General features: G+C 37.2%; 6 protein-coding genes across 8 annotated transcripts; 2 read left to right on the top strand and 4 right to left on the bottom strand.

The window, feature by feature from the left end:
• Positions 1-348: 348 nt before the first annotated feature.
• LOC108577738 (tctex1 domain-containing protein 1-like) lies at positions 349-1,235 on the bottom strand. Its single transcript, XM_017940930.1, has 3 exons — positions 1,170-1,235; positions 865-1,061; positions 349-514 (listed from the first exon to the last, which is right to left on the bottom strand). The coding sequence occupies exons 1-3, from the start codon at positions 1,233-1,235 to the stop codon at positions 349-351; spliced, it is 429 nt and encodes a 142-aa protein (XP_017796419.1).
• Positions 1,236-5,613: 4,378 nt separating this feature from the next.
• LOC108577772 (hemicentin-2-like) lies at positions 5,614-12,811 on the bottom strand. Of its 2 annotated transcripts, none has more exons than XM_017940974.1 (6): positions 12,161-12,811; positions 11,714-11,874; positions 10,221-10,431; positions 8,489-8,639; positions 6,786-6,934; positions 5,614-6,050 (listed from the first exon to the last, which is right to left on the bottom strand). In XM_017940974.1, exons 1-6 carry the CDS (start codon positions 12,246-12,248, stop codon positions 5,950-5,952), a joined length of 861 nt encoding a protein of 286 aa, XP_017796463.1. In that variant the 5' UTR covers positions 12,249-12,811; the 3' UTR covers positions 5,614-5,949. The 2 variants fall into 2 exon arrangements, with proteins under 2 accessions (XP_017796463.1, XP_017796464.1); XM_017940975.1 differs by having other exon boundaries at positions 12,262-12,811.
• A 599-nt stretch (positions 12,812-13,410) lies between these two features.
• LOC108577785 (molybdenum cofactor biosynthesis protein 1) lies at positions 13,411-16,055 on the bottom strand. 2 transcript variants are annotated; one of them, XM_017940988.1, is made up of 8 exons: positions 16,024-16,055; positions 15,799-15,957; positions 15,536-15,653; positions 15,298-15,465; positions 15,002-15,228; positions 14,710-14,934; positions 14,398-14,632; positions 13,411-14,089 (listed from the first exon to the last, which is right to left on the bottom strand). In XM_017940988.1, exons 2-8 carry the CDS (start codon positions 15,886-15,888, stop codon positions 13,491-13,493), a joined length of 1,662 nt encoding a protein of 553 aa, XP_017796477.1. In that variant the 5' UTR covers positions 15,889-15,957; positions 16,024-16,055; the 3' UTR covers positions 13,411-13,490. The 2 variants fall into 2 exon arrangements, with proteins under 2 accessions (XP_017796477.1, XP_017796478.1); XM_017940989.1 differs by lacking the exon at positions 13,411-14,089 and adding an exon at positions 14,119-14,275.
• A 230-nt stretch (positions 16,056-16,285) lies between these two features.
• LOC108577823 (protein NRDE2 homolog) lies at positions 16,286-19,820 on the top strand. Its single transcript, XM_017941031.1, is given in 10 exon segments — positions 16,286-16,438; positions 16,513-17,108; positions 17,110-17,440; positions 17,515-17,661; positions 17,730-17,998; positions 18,079-18,407; positions 18,481-19,018; positions 19,096-19,242; positions 19,320-19,495; positions 19,568-19,820. Coding segments are annotated over 10 exon segments (2,862 nt in total). The 5' UTR covers positions 16,286-16,362.
• Positions 19,821-20,556: 736 nt separating this feature from the next.
• On the top strand, positions 20,557-21,542 carry LOC108577831. Its single transcript, XM_017941039.1, has 4 exons — positions 20,557-20,628; positions 20,708-20,786; positions 20,872-20,994; positions 21,316-21,542. The coding sequence occupies exons 1-4, from the start codon at positions 20,557-20,559 to the stop codon at positions 21,540-21,542; spliced, it is 501 nt and encodes a 166-aa protein (XP_017796528.1).
• A 1,491-nt stretch (positions 21,543-23,033) lies between these two features.
• Positions 23,034-23,862, bottom strand: LOC108577816 (DNA fragmentation factor subunit alpha-like; the record flags this gene model as incomplete). The annotated part of the gene is made up of 3 exons (XM_017941023.1): positions 23,034-23,266; positions 23,341-23,653; positions 23,733-23,862. Coding segments are annotated over 3 exons (564 nt in total), but the record flags the coding sequence as incomplete, so codon positions are not given.
• Between the last annotated feature and the right edge of the window lie 795 nt (positions 23,863-24,657).

Raw genomic sequence — 24,657 nt, 5'->3', positions numbered from 1 at the left:
TGTATATATTTCTCTCTATCGAATACAACTTTTTCAAATTTCACATCCCCCTCTTTCTCCCCGTTTCTGACAGTGTCGCGTCGCGATAATTTCCGGTCGAACCGATAAAAAAAGGATCGCCGTCCAGCGTGAGACGCGCTGTTGCAAAAAATACCCCCGATAAATTTGATGTCCTCGTAATCCTCGTAAAACTCGCGACGTTTACTCCCGTGATTATGCGCGCGAGGAACGTTGTACGTTGCGAAAAAGAGCGCAAACTGCGCGTATCGTCAAGAATTATTTCGAAATTGCAACGAATACATCAGAAATACGGCGGAGTACGATTTAACTGTAACTGTAAGGGACATTTCACTCGAAGTACGTAGCGAACACGCAACACCACGCGTAGATATGGTTGTTTTGGAAAACATAGTAGGAATAATTGTCCCGGTCCACGTCCCAAAGGCACTGAAACCCCGCGTGGATACTTTGATCAAGACGTTGAACTATAGTCACCTGTACCACTAATTTGTACCTTGTAACAAGAAGAGAACAAGCGTTACACAATATGCATTCTCTGTAGTGCGCGAGGTAGAACCGGTCCTCGAGCGGAAACAGTTCTTCCAAGAGCAAACCTGGAGAAATATTTCCGGCGCTCGCGATGCAACTGGACTCTCTCGCAGCCTGGATTTCGAGCATTGAATTTCAAATGAAAAACACAAGAGAGAAACGATTGTTTAGCCGTGGAGGAGAGGAGGAGGGAGGGGGCGGAAGGTGTTGCGAAAGAATTTACGATAAAATACGAGAGGCAGTTTGAGAGTCGCCGGGATCGCAAACGTTTCTCGCGTTTATAGCGTGGAACGCGAACGTGTCGAGCATTACTACCTATCGTAATCCTTTTTGCAGAGTGCCTTTTGCAACTCGGCTCCAATCTCGAAGGACAATTTCGCCATTTGATTCGGATGATACGATGTCGTCCAGGACAGTCTACTCTCCATTATGTCTTTCACCATGTTATCGACCACCTCGATGTCGAAGTAATGAAACGGTTCCAGCCGATAGGTGTTCTGATACTTGGGAACCTGCGCATGTTTCCGTACGAGACAGAGCGTCGATTAATCTGTGACTGGGTTTCCTCGACGACGTCGACCTTTTACCGAAATATATTTCTACCTAATCGTTTCACGTACCTTGCCACGATCGCCACGTTTGTGGAAGAACACGCGACTTTGGGAGAGACCGAGAATGCCTGACATCGCCCTCTTCTTAATCTGAAACGATAGATACTGTAGCGGAGCACGGTTCACGAGTGTCGTTAGTAGAAACAAGCTTGCAGCTGTCGAGAATTTCGTTTTAGACGTTTCACGATTGTTGCAAGTTAGAGACTTTAATTGCTGAAAATTATTTTATAACGCGCGAGAGGCTCGTGGTCACACCGATGAAGCGTCAGGAAAAGCAGGAAAATCCAAGAAATTTCCACCTCCTTGCCAGGAGAGACGTTGAGGTGGAGCTTCTAATTTCGCCAATGTGACATAAGTTAAAGGGTCTCCCTACTGTGACGGCTGAAAATAACTTCATTTTCTCCTTTACGCACTTCCACCTTACTTGATTAAACCGAATTTTAAATTTTCAAAACGATACGCCCAAAATAAGAAATTTTGCAGCCGCGGTTAAAAATTTACCGTCGGTCACCCACGTTACGCGTTAAAATCTGCCGTAGCGGGTTGATCAATTAATCAACCAGTAAAGGGTTGAGCTTCATCCTCAAGATCGTGACGCCTGCACAAATTCATACATAACGGAAGCCAAAAAGAGAAAATGTGACAAACCTCTGTAGCGAAATATACGCGTACCTCGATATTTGTAACCATTCGTTACGATACCAATGGTTTCAGCGGGCAACGTAAACGCGAATTAACCTGATACACCTCTCGTATACGTGTCGTTGTTACTATCGAACAATCACCTCGGGAAATTGAACTTGTTTCATACTCGGCCTTCGTAAGTTCGTCTTCGAGGAACGGAACTCGATGGCTTGCTTGTTCTGCTGCTGGTTCATGCTGTCGAAGGATAAATTAAACCGCACCACTTTTGAAATTCTCGTCTAAGCGTTTGAACAACGGAAAGTTCGTTGATAATCGCCGTTGAGTGAGAAGTTAGACTCGATTCGCGGGATAGAAGAAAGTGGGATGCTCTCTATAGCTAAACAAGGTATAAAAGTTTCATCGTGCACGGCAATGGATATCGTCTGGCTCGTAAATACAATTTCCCCCAGCTGGACTCGATATAAAGGCCAAATTCAATTTCCCCACCAACTCGGTGCGCGAATTCACATTTCGAACCAGGCTCCTATGTCTATCCGAGACGCTGCAGAACAACGCGAAAGAAAGGAATAAAGGAGGCTTAACCGCGAAGGAAATCTTGGACGAGTAGGGGAATTACGAACACCTAAGGAAAGAATTGAATAAAATAAAATATTGCGAAGGTAGTAACTTTTTTGTCGTTTATATGCAAACACAAATTTCGTAGCGAAATGTAAGTGTAACGACAGTTCTGCGCTCTGCCACCAGAGGGACGGACTAACCACAAGTTCTCGCTAGTCCTTATAAAGGCTCCTATTTGTATATATACAACTTCTGACATCAGTCCCTCTCGTGTCTAAGGCACGGGTCTCCTAGAAAGCCTTACCGACGAGTCCACTAGGAGGCCCAGGACGAAAACGCCCTTAATAACCTTTCCTTTTCCGCCTTATCCTCTACCAAGTTTTCCTACAGAGCTTCGTAAGAAAAATTCAAACAGGCGACGTATTTCTGTTTCTAATCGAGTTAGCGACAAAAAGCAAAACGTTTCAAAACACTTGCCTTTCATTTCAATTTCCATCGTTCCATACTCCTCCAGGCAGAATTACGTACAGAAAGAAAAGGAGGAATCAAAGTAGAGGAAGGAATCTCATCGATTTCTTCCTCGTCCTTTCAATTAATTTCTCCCTCCTCCAACTGCGTAATATACATTATCGCGATCGTCCCGGAGGAAACTTTTCCCGAGGAAATAACTCTCCGTAACTTTCTCGCGCTAAAATAATAACAACGCCGTGTGCAAAATGACAACGAACCGTTCGACAAATCTCCGACAAAAAGAAGAACTCCTTTTCCTCCGATAACGATGATAATTCGAATCCAGGCGAAAGTTCCGATTGAAAGTTGAAAATTGTCCTAATTATCGCGGGCGTACTTTCCTCCGCGTCGAGGAAATCTCGAGGATCGGCGTCTCGAAGCCGATGGTATTCTATCTCTCTCTCTCTCTCTCTCTCTCGAGAAAGACAGAAAGAAATCGTTACGACCCGGGCTGATGCATCTCCATTAATCGTAAATGTATCGCGGCGTTAAGTCGATGGAAAGAAGAAGGCGGAGTGGAGGAGGATCGGCGGGCGCCTTATCTTTTTTAAAGCAAACCTGTCGATTCGAATGCACCGTGATACGCGAACGAACGCGAGGAAAAAGAAGCGATGGGGGGGGGGAGGAGGGAAGAAGAATTCATAGTTGATTTATGCCAGCCGCTTTTATTGCGAGTTCTCGCGAAGAAAAGGGAGAGAGAGAGAGAAGCGTTCCACTCTTCTTATCCTCGGTAAAACCGATATTTGCGTGTACAGTGCATTCCTCGTATAATTCAACTTGCATTCTCCGTGCTTACGTGACAACCATCGGCGATCCCATTCTCCTCAATGAAAACTATAGAATTCCCGACAATGCGTCGAAAGAAGTGTCGGAGAAGGAAGAAGGAAGAAGAAGTGTTATCGATTTTCCTGGAAAACTTGCTAACTGCAAACGTGCAAGTTTCCACGCTCGTCCAGGCCGGTTGAATCTCACGGAGAGGTAATTGTACGGATACTTTCATCGATCGGTAATTCGTAATCCTCTCGTCGACGAGCCGGAACAAAGTGCACCAAGTGCTTGGAAAATTACGGTCGCCTTGTTCGAGCTCATTAACTTCGAGCTGGCCGAGTCGTTAGATACCGTAGGAAGAAACTTACCTATAGACTTTCTCCTCTCTCGCTCTCTGTGAATGTGCCGAGTATCTTCTGGTATAACAAATTCGCTAAAACTCCGGTCGTCTAGCGAGCTTACAGGTGCCGCTCTTAAATCTACCGGGAACTTAACTTTCACGGATAACAAACGGTGTTCAGAATCTCGTTAAACTCAGAGTTCGCGAAACGTTTTCGAGGGGGGGAAAAAGGAGGAAAAAAATCGTTTGTTAGACGAACGATCTTCGAATCCGACCATTAACGTGTTCTCTCCTTCTCTCTTGTGGAACACCAATTACCAGACGGAACTTGGGGCATTCTCTCTCTCCGCGAGAGAATACCAGTAGTTTCGTCGAGTTTTGAATGAGAATCGAAGTGGAATAAGGTCATATTTGGTCGATTTGTGAAAGAACGATCTGGATAGTTAGGACATTTTTCCCCTTCGTCACGTAGAACGATGATCGTTCGTGGTAATACAAAAGAGTTCGTTTCCGTTTAATTGAAATTCTCGTCGCGGGATTCTAAGTAGAAGAAATTGCAAGTCGAGCTGCTATTTACTTCGGTTCAGTTTTCTCCGTAAAAGGGAGAGGAGTGCAAAGCGGCACCGGACTCGCCCGCTTTATACACCGAGCACATTCATACGAGATTTCGAGCCCAGCTCGCAAGATATTATACGAGAGTTTAAATGCTTGGATAAACAGGATAAAGACCTGAAAGGATCAGCGCGCGAGCTTATTAGCTTAATAATCGGGACGCTGAATCTGCGTTGCTTAACCACTCTCGTTGTACGTGAAAAAAGAAGCAACGCGGGAAAAAAAAGCTTCCGTAGAAAGAGGAGCCTTACCTGTTCAATTTCGTCGTCCAGTTCGCGTTTACTTCGTTAAGCCGGTGTTTAGACAAAGAGAAGGGACAAATCACGAGCTCGTTAATTTTGCAGAAAAATTTTCCAAAAATTTTCCACGCGAAACTGGACGACGCAAGGGATGAAAGGAGGGAAACGTCGCATCGCTTGCACGGTCGCAGAGGACGAACGGTCCGTTTTCCCATAAATTTGCATCAGGCGATGCGTCCTCGTCTCCGTTTCGCGGCGATCGCCTAACAGACGCTCCTCCGCGATTTCCATAAAATGAGAGCAGCGTTCGCAACGTGTGCGCGTTGCTTCCGGTCCACGCGCAGCTGTACTTGCAAAACTGTCCCTTCCATTATCGGAAAACGTGGCCCAGGTTTAATACCGATAATCCAGTTAATCGTGCGAACCGCGTCGATACTTCGACGTTACATGGAAATTAACTTAAAAACCGACTCGCACTTGCTATTCTGTTTTCGACAGAGCGAACGAAAAAGAGGTGAAAAAAAGAGAAATGTGGAAAAATGAAGCGATCGATGACGAACGGAGAGACACGCGTTCAGCGTGTTCAACGCGGCAATCGGAGGAGATCGATGTACGAATAAACGTGATAAACCAGTGTTAATTGACAGATGTATTGTGTCTATTAACAAATCGTTCTTTTACTCCGTTTTCTCTTTTTACTTTTTTTTTTTTTTGTTTCATGTACACAGGCGAACAGCGAATGTGTTTATTATTCTACAGGAATGTTACAGTGTCACAGGTCTGACGACAAGATCGAAAACGCATCAAATTCGCCGCACGACGCGCTCTGTAACGAGTCGTCTCTCCTCTCCATAGTACAATATGTATTTCGACGGTGAGTTTCGGGTTCTGGAGTTCTCTCTCTCTCTCTTTCTCTCCCACCCTCTCCCTCTCTCTCCCTTTGGATTCATAGAAAATTCAGTTCGCGCGATAAACGTCGAAGCTCGTAAATCACACACCGGGTCTCCTCTCTCCTCTTCTCTGGACGTGTCTGCATCTGGATGTGGAGCAAGGGTTGGCGAGAACGACGATGGTGTACGCCTTGACGGAGACAGCCACTCGGGTAAGAGATGCTCGTTCACCGAAAGATCGTGTCCACTAGCAGGACCAGGCTGAATAAAATAGCTCTCTTGTTGATGTTGCCGGTGCCACCGTGCTGCATCGCCGCGGGATGTTCGCCTGGAAAGAAAAGTCCGTTCTGATCTATCGTCGGGATGATTCATGGGAACTGGGACATCGGACGCGGAGGAAATTTCTTTTTTTTTTCGGTTTTTCTTCTTTTTTCGAGGGAGAGCTTCGCGAAAATATTTCACCGGACAAGCGAAATTTACGTAACGAGAGAGTGAGTGCGAATTCAGCTCTGTCCGAATTTATATAATTTCAATTCGCGGCTTGCTCTTCGTTCCGACCACCCCTCGTCCCTCTCGGTGTTTGGTCCGATTTGTTCATTAACGCTCTAACGAGAAAACTATAACGAGTTTCTCTCCTACGAACGTACAGGCACACGTTCGAGAGGAACTACGCGATTTTCTTTCCCCTCCCTCGCCCCTTTTTCTAACATTTATCGCATTCGTAAACTTCTGAAATGTTCTCTCTCCGCCTCTTTTCATTCCACCCCCACCTTCGGTTTCCTTCTCTTTCTCCCCTTTTTCTCTTCGTTCACCCCGTGTAACTATCCACTCGTTCACGACGAACTTTGACATGCAACGAAGCGATCGAAAGTACTCCGGTGAAATTTCCTCTGGTAAACCTTTCAGCAGGGGTCTTTTCGCGAGATGTTCTTAAGGTATCTCGACGCCGCTTTGATGCTTCAACTAAGGGATCTTGAGGGTTTGATGGAATAAAGCGGGCGTTTTCTTTTCTCTCTCTCTCTCTCTTCCTTCGTCTTTCACGGAGAAGAAGCTTTATCCTCACCGTTCAACACGTGAACCATCGCGCTAGCCGGGGCAATCTTGCTCGAGACGCACGTGTAATTGCCGCTGTCCTCGATGTGAGCGCGTGTTATCAGCAGCTTGCTGGTAGTCCCGTTCTTACCTTTCTCCGTTTCCAGGGACACGCCACCCCTATCGAACGTACAAACACATTATTACGAATTCGAGTAACGTTCGAGGCGATTTTTCGATCGCTTCCCTGTGATAATCGTCGCGATTTCGGATAATCGAGGTGATCGTGAGGCTACAGAAACGGTGTAACGTGCGGTGCTCAAGAGTTTGCCCCCGGGGCGGCTCGCGGGCAAAAAAGGGCAACTTTGCCCGCGCCGCTCGAATCTTCCGCCACGCGGTGCTATACGATTCGATTCGTCGATGTTATCGCGTTCAGTCAACAATGACGATACGTGTGCCCTATTTCTACAACTGTGTCAGAGAAGGCAGACCCGCATTCCTTCCAGAGGCAAACTCCCAAGCTCTTTAAATCATCCCATAAATTCGTGTCGAATTTTATAATTTAGATCGATATTTCCAACGAATCTTTAAATTTGATAAGAAAAACCTGAGCGCCTTTTCATTCCACAACTCTTCTCTAATTTTTTCTTTTTCTTTTTTTGAACGACCATTAATTATGACGTCGCTGTAGTATTCGATATTTCCAACGAATCTTTAAATTTTATAAAAAAAACCTGAACACCTTTCATTCCACAACTCTTCTCTATTTTTTCTTTCCTCTTGCTAACAAAGGAACTTCGGTAACCCGAAATGTCTGATTTTTTTTAAACTTTGTGGGTTTTTAGGGGATCTCGAGGGAAGTATCGGCCAATTTCGGTTCTTCGGGGTGAAAACAGCCCTTGAATGAAGATAAGTGTACCCTATTTCCCTGTTATATCTTCAAAGCTGTAGTAGATATAAAAAAATGTTTATAATAAAAATTAAATGGCCTTTTATGCCTTATAAGACTGTGCTATTAAATTAATAAAAATTCTTTTTTTAAATAAAAAATCTTCCACTACCGTTATTGTGAAATATTTTTAATTTTCTGTCATATCGAAAAATATGTCAAATAAATGCAAATAAATACCAAAGTACCAAAGAAAGATTAAAAAAAAAATACCAAAGATTCGCACACATACTTGGTACCTGATAACGCATCGTTCCAAGTGCGACGATGACAGCACTTATATAAATTAATATTTAATATAAAATTATTTGACATATTTTTCGATATGATAGAAAATGAAAAATTTTTCACAACGGTAGTGGAAGATTTTTTATAGCACAGTCTTATAAGGCATACAAGGCCATTTAATTTTTATTATAAACATTTTTTTATATCTACTATAGTTTTAAAGATATACAGGGAAATAGGGTACACTTATCTTCATTCAAGGGCTGTTTTCACCCCGAAGAACAGAAATTGGGCCGATAAAAAATATTGCCCGATACTTCTACCGAGGTCCCCTATAAACCCACAAAGTTTCAAAAAAATCGGACATTTCGGGTTACCGAAGTTCCCTTGTAAGATCACTATGTCGTCGCTATAGTATTTTCTCGGACTTTCGTTCAAACGTTTCTTGCTTTCGACACGAACTTCCGGGACGACCTAACAGATAACTGAGAAATAATTGAGATAGACTAGAACAACGTTGTTAAACACAACGAAAAAAAAAAAGGAAAATTGCACACCTTGGACCATCGAAATCGATCACCGCGCCGGCATGGTACCAAGTCACGTTGCTCGGAGGAATATCCTGCACGTTCACGATACAGGTGAGACTGATCGTGCTACCTTTCTTCACGTACACGTCTTCTGGTCCCGTGATCTTCGCCTGCACATCTGATATACGAACGAGACGAAGAAAACTTGAAACTTCACCGTGAAATCTGCGACGCGAATTAACGCGTTCGCCGAAAACTTTATCGCCGTTCGTTCGGCTTAAAAGTTCATCGGTAGGAAGCTTATAATTCCAACTCTCGCGAGTATAATAAAGTATCGGTGAATAAAAGATGCTCTCGAATAGGTGAAACGTATTCTTAACCAGTTTCGTTTACTCGAACCGACAAGTAGAGCCAAGTAAAGAAGGAACCTGGAAGAAAACGTACTGAAGGAGGAGGAGAACCGATACTTGTTGCGACGGTGAGGAAGATTTGAACGCTCGAACGTTAACTGGAACAGCCGGACCTTTACGAAAAAGCTATTCGAAAGCTGTTGAAGATTACGCAAAGTAGACTGGCGCCCTCGTCTCTCTAATCCGTCGGAAAGTTTCGTAGGCATAAGTATATGCCGTGCATAAGTATTTGGACACTCGATGCGATCTAATTAAAAGATTCATACTTCAACAATGAATGTCGTTGAGGTGTAGAAGATCTAGGATGTATTAGGTTGACCAGAAAGTTCGTGCGGTTTCTGGCGATTCCTCAATTCAGGCGTTCCAAAGTGCAACTAACTTCAGTTTCTTGTCATTTGATAGGTAACACTTAACCTCAAATTATATCTAAAGAGTTTGTTAATCCAGTTCAATTGGTAAGTTTGGCGGAAGTTGAAAGATGGAAAACCAAAAGGAGCATTTCCGGCACATTAAGCTGTTTTATTTTAAAAAAGGCAAAAACGCGTCGCAAACATCTAAGAAGATCTGTGAGGTGTACGGGGAGAATGTCATCAAAAAATGCGTATGCCAAATGTGGTTTGCGAAATTTCGTTCCGGGGATTTTTCACTTCACGATTCACTAACTGGTCGGCCACGAGAGATTGACAACGAACAAATAAAAAATAATCCTCGTTACACAACACGAGAAGTGGCACAGGAGCTCCAAGTATCAAAAACAACTGTAAAAAATCGTTTGCATCAACTTGGTTACGTTAGCCAACTTGAAAAACCGCACGAACATTCTGGCCAACCCAATAGTATATGATAATAAATGTACCAACAAATTAATGAAAATTAAGAAATATTGCGTTCGTCTATGTGTCCACCTGAAATATTGAAATATTTTTCTTTTCGTAGAATTCCATCTATTCTTACTAAATTGTCCACTTTATTTGCACCAAAACATTACATTACCACCTCCATGTTTCACAGTTGGCACAACATGTATTGGGGTAATAATTTTTCATGAAATTTTCGAAACACACGAAGTCGATTTCAGTTATTGCTTTTTCATTTATACTAATTCATGTGAAATGTTATTTTCATTGGTATTTAAAAACATTACGTGGGTCGCCTGGGATAAGATTGCAAGCCAAAACTATATTAGAGAGTTTTATTTAAACTATATTTCCTGCATAGTGTCCAAATACTTATGCACGGTAGTGTACATGCACGCGACAGAGGAACCGTTCCGAAAGTGAACATTTTCCACGGCAAATGAACGTAAACATCGCGAGGAAGAGGATCGACGGGAGGAGACAGAAACTCACCCAAAACTTTCAAAGTAACCGCCCTATATATCTTCGGTTCTGTATTAACTTGACACTCGTAAATGCCGGCGTCCCGTGGTTGCACGTAATCTATTCGTAGATTCCAGTCGTCGTGCTCCGGATTGCCGACTATCGTAAATCTTGCGTCGCTCGTATAAGTCACCGACATGGACGTTAAGATGTGTAAGTCCCTTTTTCGAATCCAAGACACCTAGTACAAAATTTCGACGATCAGGTAGACGGAAAATTCTCTTCTCTCTCTCTCTCTCTCTCTCTCTCTCTCTCTCTCTCTCTCTCTCTCTCTCTCTCTCTACCTTGTTAAATACCGCGATATTCGCAACTCCCGAATTTTTTCCTACTTTCGTCAAAATTTCTCTATCGCGTTTTGAAATATGCAGCCGAACAGGTTAGGCCGTTTCACGCTGTCGAGTTATACGCGCTTCCTGTTCGTGTTTCGTTACCCAGAATCGATTGCAGGAGATTCTAATTGGAAAACCGAACGTTACATCCCGGGAATCGGAAACTCGTATGGAAACCTCTGTGCTGAAATCGTTGCGGAGAGGGGAAAAAGAACGTTTCTATTGTGAAAGAGATAAACGATGTTTTCTCCAGTGTGAAATAAAGGGAGGAGAGAGAAAACGAGACGAAGCCAGAGGAAGGAGAGACTTTTCGTACCGCAACGCGTTTAATCGCTTATCCATTAATTAAGGAAATCAGGAGAGCGTGCGTTAATTGCTTGAAAAACAGTTGCAACGAAAGCGATGTTTTTTCATGCCAGATGCCGGCAATCCTTCCTCGTATTAATTAACGAACAGGTTGAACGTTTACACTAGAGAGAGAGAAACAAACGAGACCGTGTCGCGTTTCATAATTTTCACTTTTTTCCTCTCTGCTTCTCAGCTACCTTCTACTCCCAGAGATTTTCTTTCGAGAATTTCCAATTGTGTTGCAATTGCAATTACACGTGTAATATTCTTCTCAGAGAGATGGAAATTTGTACGGTACACGATGCTTCGGAGAGTGGAAGGTAAGTAAGTACACGCGGCTTATACAAGTGAAATATTTACCGGAAGGAACATCCTACCCAACATTTCAGCCACCGGCCTACGCGGTAATTACAGTTGCGAAAGTGTACTTCCGGGGAAACGTAATTCCAAATAAATCGAGATGGCAATTCGCCGAAATTAAACAAGCATATCCTTCTAATGATCCGCGCTTTGCGTTCGATAAGAAATTGCTTCTCTCTCTCCAAACTCGAGATTGTTTCTTCGACGTTTCTACGGCAATTCGAAAGGAAAGTATATCTCGGCAAAGTGTAAACGGCGCAACGTGATCTCGGGTAAATCCAATTGAAGGTGTGTGTGTGTGTGCGTGTACTCGGTGATGTAACGTTGCTTTCTTGGGATTCGAGACGTTATTGTTTCGGAAGTTGCTAACGTAGTTGGTAAGCGAATGCAACGCGGCACTATTATTCAAAGTGACGTGAAACTCACGGTTCTGTTCCCCAAGTTCTGAACACGACACAACAGCACAACAGTTTGTCCCACAACGGCGGTCACTTTTTGAGTCGAGTCTTTATAAAAATACGTCCTCTTCGTCCCTCGTTGCGAACGTTCCCCTTTGTCCGGTTTTCCCTCGTCGAGTCGTTGCACCGCTAAAATTCAGGTATCACGCTTGAACCATCGGAAACCTTTTTACCTTTCCTATATCTCGACCTTTTTTTTTCTATTTTTTTTTTCAAACGACACGAGACCCGACGATTAAGAGCATCTCATCGACGCGAATTTCACGAAAAATTGACTTTTGTTTTTTCTAATCGACCTCGTCCCGTGAAACTCGATACGCATAAGAGAATTTCGATAATCGTCAATACATGATCGATGATAAAATTCGCGGAAATTTGCGATTTTTTAAATTGTACAGTTTGAGATTGATTGTACCTAAGTTCCGATGACCGGAAGGCGGTTCTGCGTGTAACAGGTACCCGATTCCAAGCAATATAAGGGCCATGCCATGGAACGGTGCCATTTTTTTTACGTACGAAACTTTTTCATCTTCATTCGCTGTTTTCCCTGTTCCTTTGACATTCCGACGAGTCTCCGTAAACCATCGATGATCTCACCGTCATCCTTTGATCGTTACCATTCCTCGTCCTCCATCTCCCGAACAATTTCTTCGAGGTACTCATGTAAGTGATTTTTCCTTCTTTTTTTTTTTCTTTGGTTTTTGCAAATAATTAAACGAAGATTTTTCACTCGCGAAATTTGTCGGTAACTTCGATCTCGTCACGAGATAACGATAACTTTTCCTCTCGATACTTTTGCCAATTGATCCCCGATTATAAAAGAAAAAACAAATATATCGGCGATTTAACGGATGAAATTTCGACGATAACGGTGAATTTATCGATAGAAAGAGGCGCGACGTTTGGTGGATTTTTTCTTTTCTGTTTATTAAGGAAGAACGTGAAGGTAACTCATTAGCGCGGCTACGTTTCAACGCTCGACCATTGAAAAATACGACGAAGAAACAGCTTGAAGAACAGCGCGCTTCGATAGCGTTCCAAATACTGAAAGCTACTCCTGCTCGAGGAAACGAAAAAGCTAAAATCAGGGTGCAGTGGCGCCTCGCGATGCTCCCGATATTTGCGATTGCGCCGACGACTCAGCCCATTCTTATCATCCTTATCTGACGCGTCTATTTGCTTTTAATTATGCAACGGTCTCGCTTTTATCAAAATCAAACACATTTCGAAGCTCAATGTCATCAGAATCATTAGGAAAATTTATGAGGTGAAGGATAGAATGTTTAGTCACAATTATTTCGTGGGTTTGCAAACAATAGATATATTATAATTCGTCGGTTTGATCATTTTTTTTTTTTCAACAGATATAGGTGTATATACCACTTGTCGCTTATCGTAGAAATTTCGTAGAAACGTGATTGTAAAATCATTGTATGCATACGTGTTAAAAAAGAATAAATTGTAGACTTTCTCGATAAAAACACAAAAAAAGATACGAAACGCTAGGTTGTTTAAAACACGACCGAAATTTTCTTACTCTCCACTCATACGTACAGATATACATACATACACGCGTACATAAAATTCGTATACTATAACAACTGTTACTTAATAATCAAATATAAACATATAAAAATACCCAACAATTCAACGATATCGCGCTGAGCAGAATAAACTATAATCCCTCAAATTTTATATACATACGTTATATATCATACATGTTACACGCTACTGGAATGGGATATTTAGTTTCTAAAAAAATCACCCTTTGTACCACCGGTTTTTGAAACTAACTCGATATTTGCTATTTTCATTGATTTAGGTGAAGCCGCGTATTTGCACATGTCGTAGACTGTTAAAGCCGCGATACTCACGGCTGTCAGGGCTTCCATCTCTACACCAGTTTTACCGGTACACCTAATTTCCGCGGTAATCTCTACATGATGCAGTTTTTCGTTCAAACGTAGGGATACGTTTGCGTAGGATAACGAAAGTGGATGACACAAAGGTATCAAATCGGAAGTACGTTTCGCGGCTATGATACCAGCTAATTGTGCCACAGACAACACGTCACCCTTTTTCACATTATTCTCAGCTATCAGTTTACTTATGTTCGAATCAACTTGTACGATTCCTCTTGCTATCGCGACGCGTTTACTCTCGTTTTTCGAACCGACATCTACCATGCTCACTTTCCCACTTGGATCCACGTGCGACAGCGAGGAAACCGTTCTTATAGTTGCGTAACTTCCAATTCGAGGTACTGTGCATAATGTTAAAAACTGATGTGGTATATCGTGTTGTAAATACCTGTGACTTCTGACGTACACGCGTTTCTTTTCAACTGTAAGCACAAACAAGTGTTAGTTTTGTCAAAAGAAATTCTCTAGTCACAAGTAAATCGAGCGATAACGTTTGTACGCATAGTTTCGATACGTCGTTTCGTATTAACTTAATAGTTTCGTAATAATCGATTAACCCCCGATCAGAATCATTGGCCTGTTTTCCATTTGGGATAGATTGATCATTCCTGAAACACACATATTGCCGACAACATATAAACGTTATCGCTTCACATACAGCTGAATATTTTACGATGCAACCTGCTATGATCCTTCATGAATCATGTAGATTAAAGATAAAACATAATACCTGCGTGTTGCTTCTTTTTACGTTGTACCGCAGCACCGATCATTTCTTTTAAAATATCGTCAGACGCACCGTTACGTATAGCATCTCGAAGGGACACTTCCCCTTTCCCCTCGAATAAGCAAACCTTTAAATTTCCATCTGCTGTTATTCTTAATCGATTACAGGAACTACAAAAATGTTCGCTCATCGATGTAATGAATCCGATTTGTCCTGTAAATCCAGGTACATGATACGCCTACTTGAAAAAAGTAGTCTTGTTAATAACATACATGTAATTAAATTAGATGTTATGTAATTTGCTATGTTACACACTTTAGATGTATCGTTATATTCGTTTGAAAGACGTTGCAGCTCAGGATATGTATCTCTAATAAGCTTTTTCATTACTTTAAAAGAAACCATTTTATTCTCGTTCCACTCGTTCCCTTGAAAAGGCATGTATTCGATGAAACGTACGTCAATCGGACGATCTTTCGTTAAATTAACAAAATCGACTATCTCATCCACGTTGAAACCTTTCATTACTACACAGTTCACCTAAAATTTGCTTTATATAAGTAACTGTATATACGGAATTGTGTACATTTTTTTAAACTTTTTCTACCTTTACTGGATTATAACCCAATTGAATAGCCAAATCAATTGCAGCCATAACTCTAGACCATCCCTTTCTACGAGTAAATTGCTCGAAACGATTTTCTTTTAGGGTGTCTAATGAAATATTTATTGCATCTAATCCTGCTCGTTGAAGAGATGGTAACTGACGTGTTAATGTTAATCCATTAGTGGTAATTGCAACTTGCTTCAAACCAGACAATTGTTTCAAACCAGCTGCAATAATTATTCTTGTTACATCAGGAAACTCAATATACTGTGTATGTTAAAAATAAAATTATTTACCAATAATATCCACAATATCTTTTCGAACAGTTGGTTCACCACCAGTTAAGCGTATTTTAGATACACCTTCATTTACAAATAAATGAGCAATTTTAATTATTTCTTCTATTCTTAAAATACCATCATTTTTTGTCAACTTAACTCCTTCTGCTGGCATACAGTATAAACCTACAATAAATGTAACGCCTCGTCAAATTATTCCAATTGAAATTGTAAAGATTATTTAATGGATACTTACACCGAAGATTGCACCGTTCGGTAATCGAAATACGTAAATATGTATGTCGTCTTCCGAACAAATCTGTGAGTATATCATTGTTACTTGGATTATTTAATAATTCTCTAAATTGCTGTACCTATGATGAAATAAAATATAAAACATATGGTGGCTTGATCTTTATAAGTTTACATTACGAAATTATCTTAAACTGGAATATGTATCTATATTAAATGTAAACCCAAACAAATTAATACTCCGAATACAAAGGAAAATATACTCACTCTAGGTGAAACATTCGGTGAAACAGATGCTTCAGTGGATGAATATGCAGCACCGAAGATCAACTTTACAGTATTAATTTTACGAAACATTTAAATGATACGTAGTTAAGAGAAATTGGAGTGACTTCTAACCTGTGTGGTCGGAAAGTTTATAATTTCCTACATAAAAAATAAAAAAAATTATATAATCCAAGATTTCCCAAGATGGGCGACGTCTTCACGTACTTATCTCTTAGTGATTTCATCGAAACTCTGTTATAATGTTCTAACTACGTGCTTATCCTTAGAACAGTGAAAACCATCTTCAATGACCTTGAATCTGACAAATCATCGCGATAATTCATATCAATCTAGCGACATGATTTAAATTTCTTTGCCGCGTGATCATTTCAGCCAATCATCAAATACTTTATATAACTACTGCAAAAATTTCCTAGAATCTGCAGTACACATGCAAGCTTGATGACAGTCGTAAATTGTTGACAAACAGCCGATGCAAGTAACCTGTATAAAAAACGAAATGTTACTTATTTACAACAATTAGCAGGATAAATTCAAGGAGATATGTCTTTGTTTCCAGCTTATTCTGGCGAAAAAAATAAATCTCTGAATTCGAATGAATCAGAGAATTGTTCAAAAGGTTAATAAAATGTTTTATACATTAGTATTAATTGTGATACTGTTTATGCTACAATAATTATTTTTATATTATAGGAAATGATTCAACGAATTGGTTACACAACTCTAGTTATTTAGAACAGACTTCATCTAACAATTATCCTGATGATTCTTCTGAGTCTTTGGACAAAGCTGAAACTGAACTTTCATGTTTACATAAACAAAAGACACATGCTGTTCCTTCTTTAAGCAAAGAAAAGCCTATATTAGAAGAAAAAAGAAAGTCTAAACATGTTAAAAGAAAGAAAAGGGAAAAAAGAAAATATGCCGATGAAAAAGTAGGAAAATCAGGATATGAGAAAGACGTAGAAAATGTTTATTTTGAAGATAGAAACAGAGATAGAGGAAACAACACTGTAAATACACTTTGTTCTAGAGTTAGACCATATTATAATGTTAAAAGAAGAACCCTTGGTTTTTTTTCTTATAAACAATCAAAGAAAGAAACTTATGAAAGGTATTATACAAAAAATATTGATTATATAAATAAAAACAAGACAAAAGATACCATTATTAGAAAGGAATCTATCTCTACCTCATCTAAAGAAGAAGAATGTACTCCTGTGTGGCATATTAAGTTAGAAGAATTACAGAAAGCTAAAACTAAAGAATACAATGAAAAATTGTCAAACAGCAAAGGATATTCATAGAGCAACAGCATTAAAAAAATTATCTATAGTTGAAAAAGCTTTAGAGAAAAATTTGGAGTCTATAAAATTATTAAAATTAAAGTTGTCTTTCATGACACAACTTTTACCAGCTGATGAATTCTCAAAGCAACTTGAAACATTAGTTAACAAAGATTCAGGAAATCTTATTTTATGGCAAGAATTTATTATGACTACACAGGCTTCAGTAGCAATGTGTACAGTACCAAAAGTTTTAGATTTATATTCAAAATGTTTCTGCATTTTAAAACAGAAAGCTAGAACAAATCCTCGTATTTATGACGAACGATTATTACGTATGTAATAAATAAATTATTTCATCTTTCTATTAGATTAAACGAAATAATAATATTCAACTTATTATCAACAGAAATGTTGTATTGGTGTCTAACGTTTTTAAGACATACTGGACTTTGGGAACAAATGTGGGAAACAATACGTTTGAACCTCATACTAAATCTTAGTTTAGACAAAAATTGCCTATCCTTTCAAAAAACAATAGATGAAAAAAAATTAAGTAAAGTAATTTCTAATTAATAAAAATGTTAATTTTATTACTCCTTCATTAATGTTATTAATTTACAGTTGGAATGGAAGAAGTGATATTGATGTCGAGATTACCACTCAATCAATTGTGGCAAAGAACAGAATCACTGAGAGAAAATTGCCATTGGATTAGTGTTAGCAGAGACGAATTAGAATTAGTTGGTGATTCTCGAAGATTTATTTTGCCAGATGATGTCGCGGATTTTGTTCATCCTATACTTTCAAGAAATTTGAATTTTCGAATGGCGATTCATACATTACTTCTACTTAAAGTACCACTGTTACCTACTCGAGACTGTATGTTAAAAGTACGTGCGAATATATAAAATTTAGAAGTTTGTGATTTATTTCACATTATACATTAATAATATTCGTTTCATATTTTCAGATGTTAGCATTAGAAGAATTTCATTGGGGAATAGAAACTTCAGAAGTATTGCTTCCTTTCGCCTACCCTATGGTAGGTGAAATGACTGGTCATGAGCAAAGAAAAGCATTATTAAATGGTATACTTGAAGGGCATTTAACATCAGGTCCTCAGTATCTCATGTTTCATCCTGCACAAGAATCATACTTGGATTTCGTACGCGAAATATTTTTTACAATTGCTGAGAATTTATCTTCTTTGCAACGTACAAGTATATATGTTTGGTGGTTAAGATTTGAAAGATTGCTTATTTTTCTCCAGAAAGATGATCCATTAAAATATGACAATAAGTAAGATTTATTTTACGTTACTTTCTTATAACTGAGAAATTCAGAATTTATGCATGTTACGTATTTTGTATAGGCGAAAGAAATTGAAAACAACATTAAAGGAATTTTTAAAAAAGGAGGAAAATAGGAATAATTTACATTTCTATAGAGAATATGCACTAATAGAGAAAGAAATGGGAAAATTTGATAATTGTGTGAATATTTTGGAAACGGCCATTCAATCACAAGGTGCATGTCCTGAAGCAATTCATAATTTTAATGAAAGATCAGCACTTCTAAGCTTGTATCGAACATATATTGAAATTTTGCTTAACTCTGAATCATATAAAGAAATGCATAAAACACAAATACTAAATGTTATTGCACAAATAGTACCTGAAGGAAAAAATCAATTGTTACAAGTAGAAAAATATTTAGAAAGTTGCGTACAAAATTTCTTACAAGAAGGTGCTTTAGAAACCGAAGAAGATACACATTTTCTACCAAACCTAACATGCGATACAATTGTCTGTTACGCATATTTGCTATACGTACGAGATTCCGACGTTAATAAAATAATCAGTATATTCAAAAACTGTCTAAATCACTATAAAGGGTGTCATTACATACAGGTACTTTGCTTTTATAATATACATTTTATGTTTAATTCATAATATACACTCTGCATTTAACGTATTATACATTCTAGGAGATGTTACGCGAAAGTCAAATCGCACTTTTACAATTACATTGCAAATGGACTCAAGAAGAAAGCATTTTCAAAATAGAACTAGATGATATGTTAAATTTATATCCAAATAACTTTTTTGCGCTCTCCATACTGGCATGCATTGAAGTAAGTATAACTGTGTTCAAAAGAATAATTTTCAAATAACATTACTGAAAATTTTTATCATAATATTTATCTGTCAGAGTGAACTACCCATTTGGAAATGTAACAGTCAAATGACAAAACTTCAATTATGGAGAGCATTTGCTATGTGTTTGGCAAATCGAAAACGTATTCATTATTTACAAGAACTTAAAGATTATGTTAGTATGAATGCAGCAATTAATAAATTGCTACATTTTCATCAAACTCTTGCGAGGTACATTTTTAATTAGTTTATCTTAACTTTTCGTACTGTATTTATAGAATAAAAAATAATATGAATTTACAGGGTACCAACAATTAAATGCTGCCCTTTGTTATGGAGATTATATATGCTTCTCCTCAGAGAATATAATTTATGTGAAAAAAAGGGAGAAGAAATATATCATGAAAGTGTTGCATTGTGTCCTTGGGCGAGGAGCATTTACATTGATGCAGCAGAGGTTGCACCTCAAATTCTTACTCAAGTTCAGGATGTGATAAGAGAAAAAGAATTGAGAATGCACGTTACCCCAGAAGAATTAGATATTTTACGTGGTTAATTGTAATTGTATATTAATTAAATTAAATATTCTTGTAAATAACAATTATTTTTTTATACTATGTACATATATACTGTGTTAGAAGACTAAGAATATTATATATAAGTAGAAAATATACACATACATATATCTGTTAGAAAAAGAAAAAGAAATATATATATCGCTGTAAAAAAATTAAGTATATAATGACAATTTTATTAAAAAAGTAAATTTTATACAATTATATTAGTATCAATTCCTAATATCTTTTATTAAAAACACATAAAAATAAGTAGTATATGCTTGAATGATCATAGATTGTGGTTATAAATAGTTTGCTGGTAGACGTACGAGTGGTAAATAAATATTAATTCCTTTGCGTTGATTATTATCGCACAGTGTTGCAAAAATGTAATATAACATAAAACAATAATCATTTGATACAGTCAATAATTGATTTTATTAGACAACAACAATCGCGATTAAAAACGTAGGTTATACTAATTTTCATACATAATTATTATACATTATTTTGCTAATACTACTTATAAGTATAAAATCTGTGTTACTTTTGTAATGAATTATTAAAAGAAAGATGAGTTTCAGTACATAAAATTATGAATTTGTTAAACATATAATTTTTATTTTTCAACTAATTATATTAAAATCCTTTATTTATTAATAAGGTATCAAAATATAAAAAAAGATTAAAAGAACCTTCATCCAAAAACTACAAATCTTATTTCAATACATTAATATGGATCCAAAAGCTGTTGTTGTTTCGGGTGAGGCACCAGAATCTGATGAAGACAATGCAAGCATTGTTAGTGTATGTCATTTTTACATTGTATCCATTTTAGTAAGTGTTTAAAAACGAAAATACAAACAAATTATAATATTTTATGCAGGGTATGGGATTTCCTCCTATAAGAACTTCTAATTATTGTGGTACTATAATTTCTGGTGAAGCTCCAGAATCAGATGATGGTAAGACTTTGCCTATAATAATACAAAAGACAAAAGTCTATTGTATAGCAATAACTGTTTATTAATCTAATTTAATCTTTATTAGATGGAATAAGTTTAAGCAGTGTTAGTGGAGCAGTTGATGCTATGACCTGCATGCCAGAAATGAAAATACCAAAATCAAAAAAGCATTGTATAAAATACAATAGTTTGCTCCATAAAAAATTACGTAAGTTTAAATATTTGCTTTGGAAGTATTAAGATAAACTTCTTTTTGTCAACATTAGTTTATTAATATTGTAGTACAATATGCATTGCTATTGCTAAAATATTATCTAATAATTTTGATGCAGAAATATCTGGAATAACATAATCATCAGAATCATATAAATTTCTATCAGACTCAAGCTTATTTTATTTCAGCTAAAACTTTAATTATTTAGAGCATTTAGTATTCTGAGTATTTTATATATACAAACGATATACAATATCTAATTTACTCAAGAAAAAATGTTTAATCTTTGAATTGACATGTTTCATAATAAAATAGATGAATGCAATGAAACTTTGGATAAGGATCTTACACAAATGGTAGAGGGAACAATTGGCACTGCCACTCAAGAATTATCAACTGTTAATAAGCAATTGCTAAAAAGTGAACTTATTCTTCAAGAGGCTGTCTGTCAATTGCGTAACACCTGCAATCGATCAAGGGATGCTTCCAATACTTTACAACAACTCATAGATGGAAATTTTTTATCCTCTATTAAAACGTAACTTATGTAAAAATATATTTTACTATATAAGATTGTTATTCAAATATGTAATATACGTAAGAATATAATAATAATAACAATAATAACAATGCTTCTTCAGTGCAATATGTCAAATGTCCATATTAAGCAAATGGTATCTTTAAAGGACATTGGTGGGTGGGATATTATTGAGCATCAGTTGTTTCCTTTAATTGGCAGTTCTATTAAATATATTAACTGTTTCCTAATATGTCTTAAAGTTTAAGTAAAATATGACTTTTTTCAATACCTTACAAAGAAAGATCATTAGAAATTACATACAGAACAAATTTATAATTACTGACACATTTGGATGCTATTAATTTTTAATACATCTATGCTGATCGTTGCATTTTAAATATCCAAATGACAGTAAATGTAAACGTTATTTTGTAGTATACAGATGTTAAGGTATATATCAAAGAATGTCACGATATTCTGTTTAAAGTGTTTCTGTAAAGAATAAACATAAGCATTAAACTTGCTGCTTTTAAGATTTACAGTAAACATCATTATACAGGTGTTAAAAGTTAGAATAATATCTTAGAATGTTATAAACTTGACTTTCCTTTTATAGCAAGTATAGATATAATGAAATTTTATTTCAGTATAACATTATTTTCCATATGCATAATCTTTTCAGAAACACCTGCACATTTTCTTTCTTTTTCTGCAGTTTTTCTTATCAAATGCATAACTTTGGTATCAAAGAGCTGATATTGTTTTTTCCTATTATCACGCTAAATTTAGTGTACAATGAATTGGTGATTGTAATGGGGATGCATTCTTTCTCTATAAATTCAGTCTTAAACATTTCATCAATCTTCGTTGAACTAAAGCTTGGTATAATATATCTACATACAAAAGTTCATAAACGAAACGTGTCGTCCTTCTTCTAATACTGATATGACAACATCGTGACGGAATGTTTTCTTTGACATGATATTTCTATATAGTTTTTGTTTATGTAGTACATTCAGATTATTTAATGGCTAAATTGCATGTATTCAACTATGCGTGTGTTATTTAAGACCTCATTTTGCATTAAAGCAATTCCTTATGTCATATTCTACAAAATAAATAATACTAAAGGGGTATGTTTATACCACAAATTTTTACAAAATGAAAAGACTAAAACCACGTAACTATTAACAAAAAGTATAACTATGCATTAGTATAGTATTAACTTATAGTGTAGATAAGCATCAACTTTCAATGTATTTCTTTTTTGCTAATAAATTTAAATGTTCACATATTTAGTAAATACTTGCAAATATTTCAGAAATAAGTTTTGACCACCTGTCAAAAATAGGAACTTATTAGTTCCTATACATATTTCTCCACCGTTGCATCCTTCCACATTTTGCATATAAGAATCTCAAGATTTTCATTGACAATGCAAACATTCAATTTTCATGAATAATATGATGGTAGAAGATAGCGCAATGAACTTTTGCACTATAAATGTGTTGGGCTCAATTCCAAAAAAGGATTAAAGTTTGTTGTAATTGGCGACCTTTATAAAATATGCGACGTCGCACTCGATACATATTAGCCAGTGTGAGGGCGCCCACCCCCCACATGGCCTACGCTCGCTCCATCTCTCCACCACTTGCATACATCTGAAGAAGGGCCATCGATTCTTGTGCTTGTCGTTTTTCAGCTAAAAATCTGCCTGAAGCTTCTTTCAATTGTTCTAAGAAGATTCTAAAACAAATTACACATTATGATAGTATCATATTTTGTAACATTTTAAGTTATACTTAAAATGCATTCAATACCTGTCAGGCACTATATCAGCTAAACTATCTGGGTCCATATCACTGAGCAATTCTAAGTCATTTCCACCAAGCAATGATATATGTGATGGATCTCCATGCAATGATGAAACTAATGGCTCTATTGTTGGCTGACGCCTTCTGATTTCATCTCCTCTTTGTCCACCTTCTATGTTATCTACATCATCAACAACAATATAACGAGAAGCAGCTTTACTGCTTCCTGCTGCCACCCACTTCTGATCTCCATACAGAATCATTAAACTAGTATTTCTTTCTAATGTTGCAAAATATTCTTCATCGTCTACTTCCGTTCCTAATATAAAAGTAATGACAAAACTTAAATTATCAACTTACTCACATGTTAACATCAAAATAGCTATTTAAGATCTCACCATCTTGTTCTAGAACAATTGTAAGTTCTGCATCCAAAGGTAATGACAAGCGATTTCTTGCAATGCTGGTTAATTCTTTTAAAGAAGAAGCAGTGATTCCCTTTCGTTTTTCTCTAGCATGATCAACAATTTTATAAGTTGATTTAAATTACAAATAAAAAAACAATTTGAAAACTGTTCACAAAGAAGTTTCTTTAAGTTTGTACTTTTTTTAGTTTGATCAAATGTCGATCAACCGTATGAAAATTATGTCATTAAAAATTTATTTTCTTCAAAAAAATTGACCGCTACTAAGGCCTGATTATCGTTGCATATTGGTTTATCAATGTTACCGATATCTTTAAATTAAATTGCAACACGAGATACGCATTCACGTGATTACTAGATGTCACGAATGTTTATTCAATTTTTGTTAGAAAAACGTTTATGAGATACCTAAAACACTAGATACATGCCGATGATTTGGATATAAAGTTGTACGGTTGGAACGTAAGTAAGAAAGGGCAGTGTTTTGGATTGCATTGGATTGTTAATTTCACAAGGATTTTACTACAATTATTAACAATTCACATACGTAGATAAAAAACTTCAAAGGCGTAAGATGAATTACGTTCGAGTGACTGAACTGACCGTATGTCAACTCAACACTGGGTCAATGGTGCAACTACCCCTCCTATTTATTCTCTGTAGACTTCTGCGTATGGTATGTCCAAGAGACACCCTCCATGGTATTCCCTCCCAACATGGCACCCACACAGAAATCAATAACCTACCCCACTCTAATATCCATTTTTTTATTAGCGCCAAATGAATTGTTTACATTACAATACAATAATATTTTTGGTGATGATTTATATGATAAAATTTATAATAAGAATAAAAGTTGAATTACTATTTACTTTTTTATTTTATTTATTTATTGTTT

This window comes from Habropoda laboriosa, unplaced genomic scaffold, assembly GCF_001263275.1.
Source record: "Habropoda laboriosa isolate 0110345459 unplaced genomic scaffold, ASM126327v1 scaffold816, whole genome shotgun sequence".
NCBI lineage: Eukaryota > Metazoa > Arthropoda > Insecta > Hymenoptera > Apidae > Habropoda > Habropoda laboriosa.
Note: the sequence above shows the minus strand (reverse complement) of the source record. Positions and strands in the feature narration are given on the sequence as shown.

What these genes read in the sequence shown, in the direction of transcription:
- LOC108577738 (XM_017940930.1), bottom strand. Translation starts at nt 1,235, where the DNA reads ATGTCAGGCATTCTCGGTCTCTCCCAAAGTCGCGTGTTCTTCCACAAA. An exon ending in AACGTGGCGATCGTGGCAAG is followed by an intron (nt 1,062 to 1,169) that starts GTACGTGAAACG and finishes AAACATGCGCAG; the next exon opens with GTTCCCAAGTATCAGAACAC. An exon ending in TGCAAAAAGGATTACGATAG is followed by an intron (nt 515 to 864) that starts GTAGTAATGCTC and finishes TCTTGTTACAAG; the next exon opens with GTACAAATTAGTGGTACAGG.
- LOC108577772 (XM_017940974.1), bottom strand. Translation starts at nt 12,248, where the DNA reads ATGGCACCGTTCCATGGCATGGCCCTTATATTGCTTGGAATCGGGTAC. An exon ending in ATCGATTTCGATGGTCCAAG is followed by an intron (nt 6,935 to 8,488) that starts GTGTGCAATTTT and finishes TACGTTCGATAG; the next exon opens with GGGTGGCGTGTCCCTGGAAA. An exon ending in GATGGTTCACGTGTTGAACG is followed by an intron (nt 6,051 to 6,785) that starts GTGAGGATAAAG and finishes TTTTCTTTCCAG; the next exon opens with GCGAACATCCCGCGGCGATG.
- LOC108577785 (XM_017940988.1), bottom strand. Translation starts at nt 15,888, where the DNA reads ATGTTTCGTAAAATTAATACTGTAAAGTTGATCTTCGGTGCTGCATAT. An exon ending in AGATATTGTGGATATTATTG is followed by an intron (nt 15,229 to 15,297) that starts GTAAATAATTTT and finishes TAATTATTGCAG; the next exon opens with CTGGTTTGAAACAATTGTCT. An exon ending in TAAAAAGAAGCAACACGCAG is followed by an intron (nt 14,090 to 14,397) that starts GTATTATGTTTT and finishes TTGTGCTTACAG; the next exon opens with TTGAAAAGAAACGCGTGTAC.
- LOC108577831 (XM_017941039.1), top strand. Translation starts at nt 20,557, where the DNA reads ATGGATCCAAAAGCTGTTGTTGTTTCGGGTGAGGCACCAGAATCTGAT. An exon ending in AGCTCCAGAATCAGATGATG is followed by an intron (nt 20,787 to 20,871) that starts GTAAGACTTTGC and finishes AATCTTTATTAG; the next exon opens with ATGGAATAAGTTTAAGCAGT. An exon ending in TTTGCTCCATAAAAAATTAC is followed by an intron (nt 20,995 to 21,315) that starts GTAAGTTTAAAT and finishes ATAATAAAATAG; the next exon opens with ATGAATGCAATGAAACTTTG.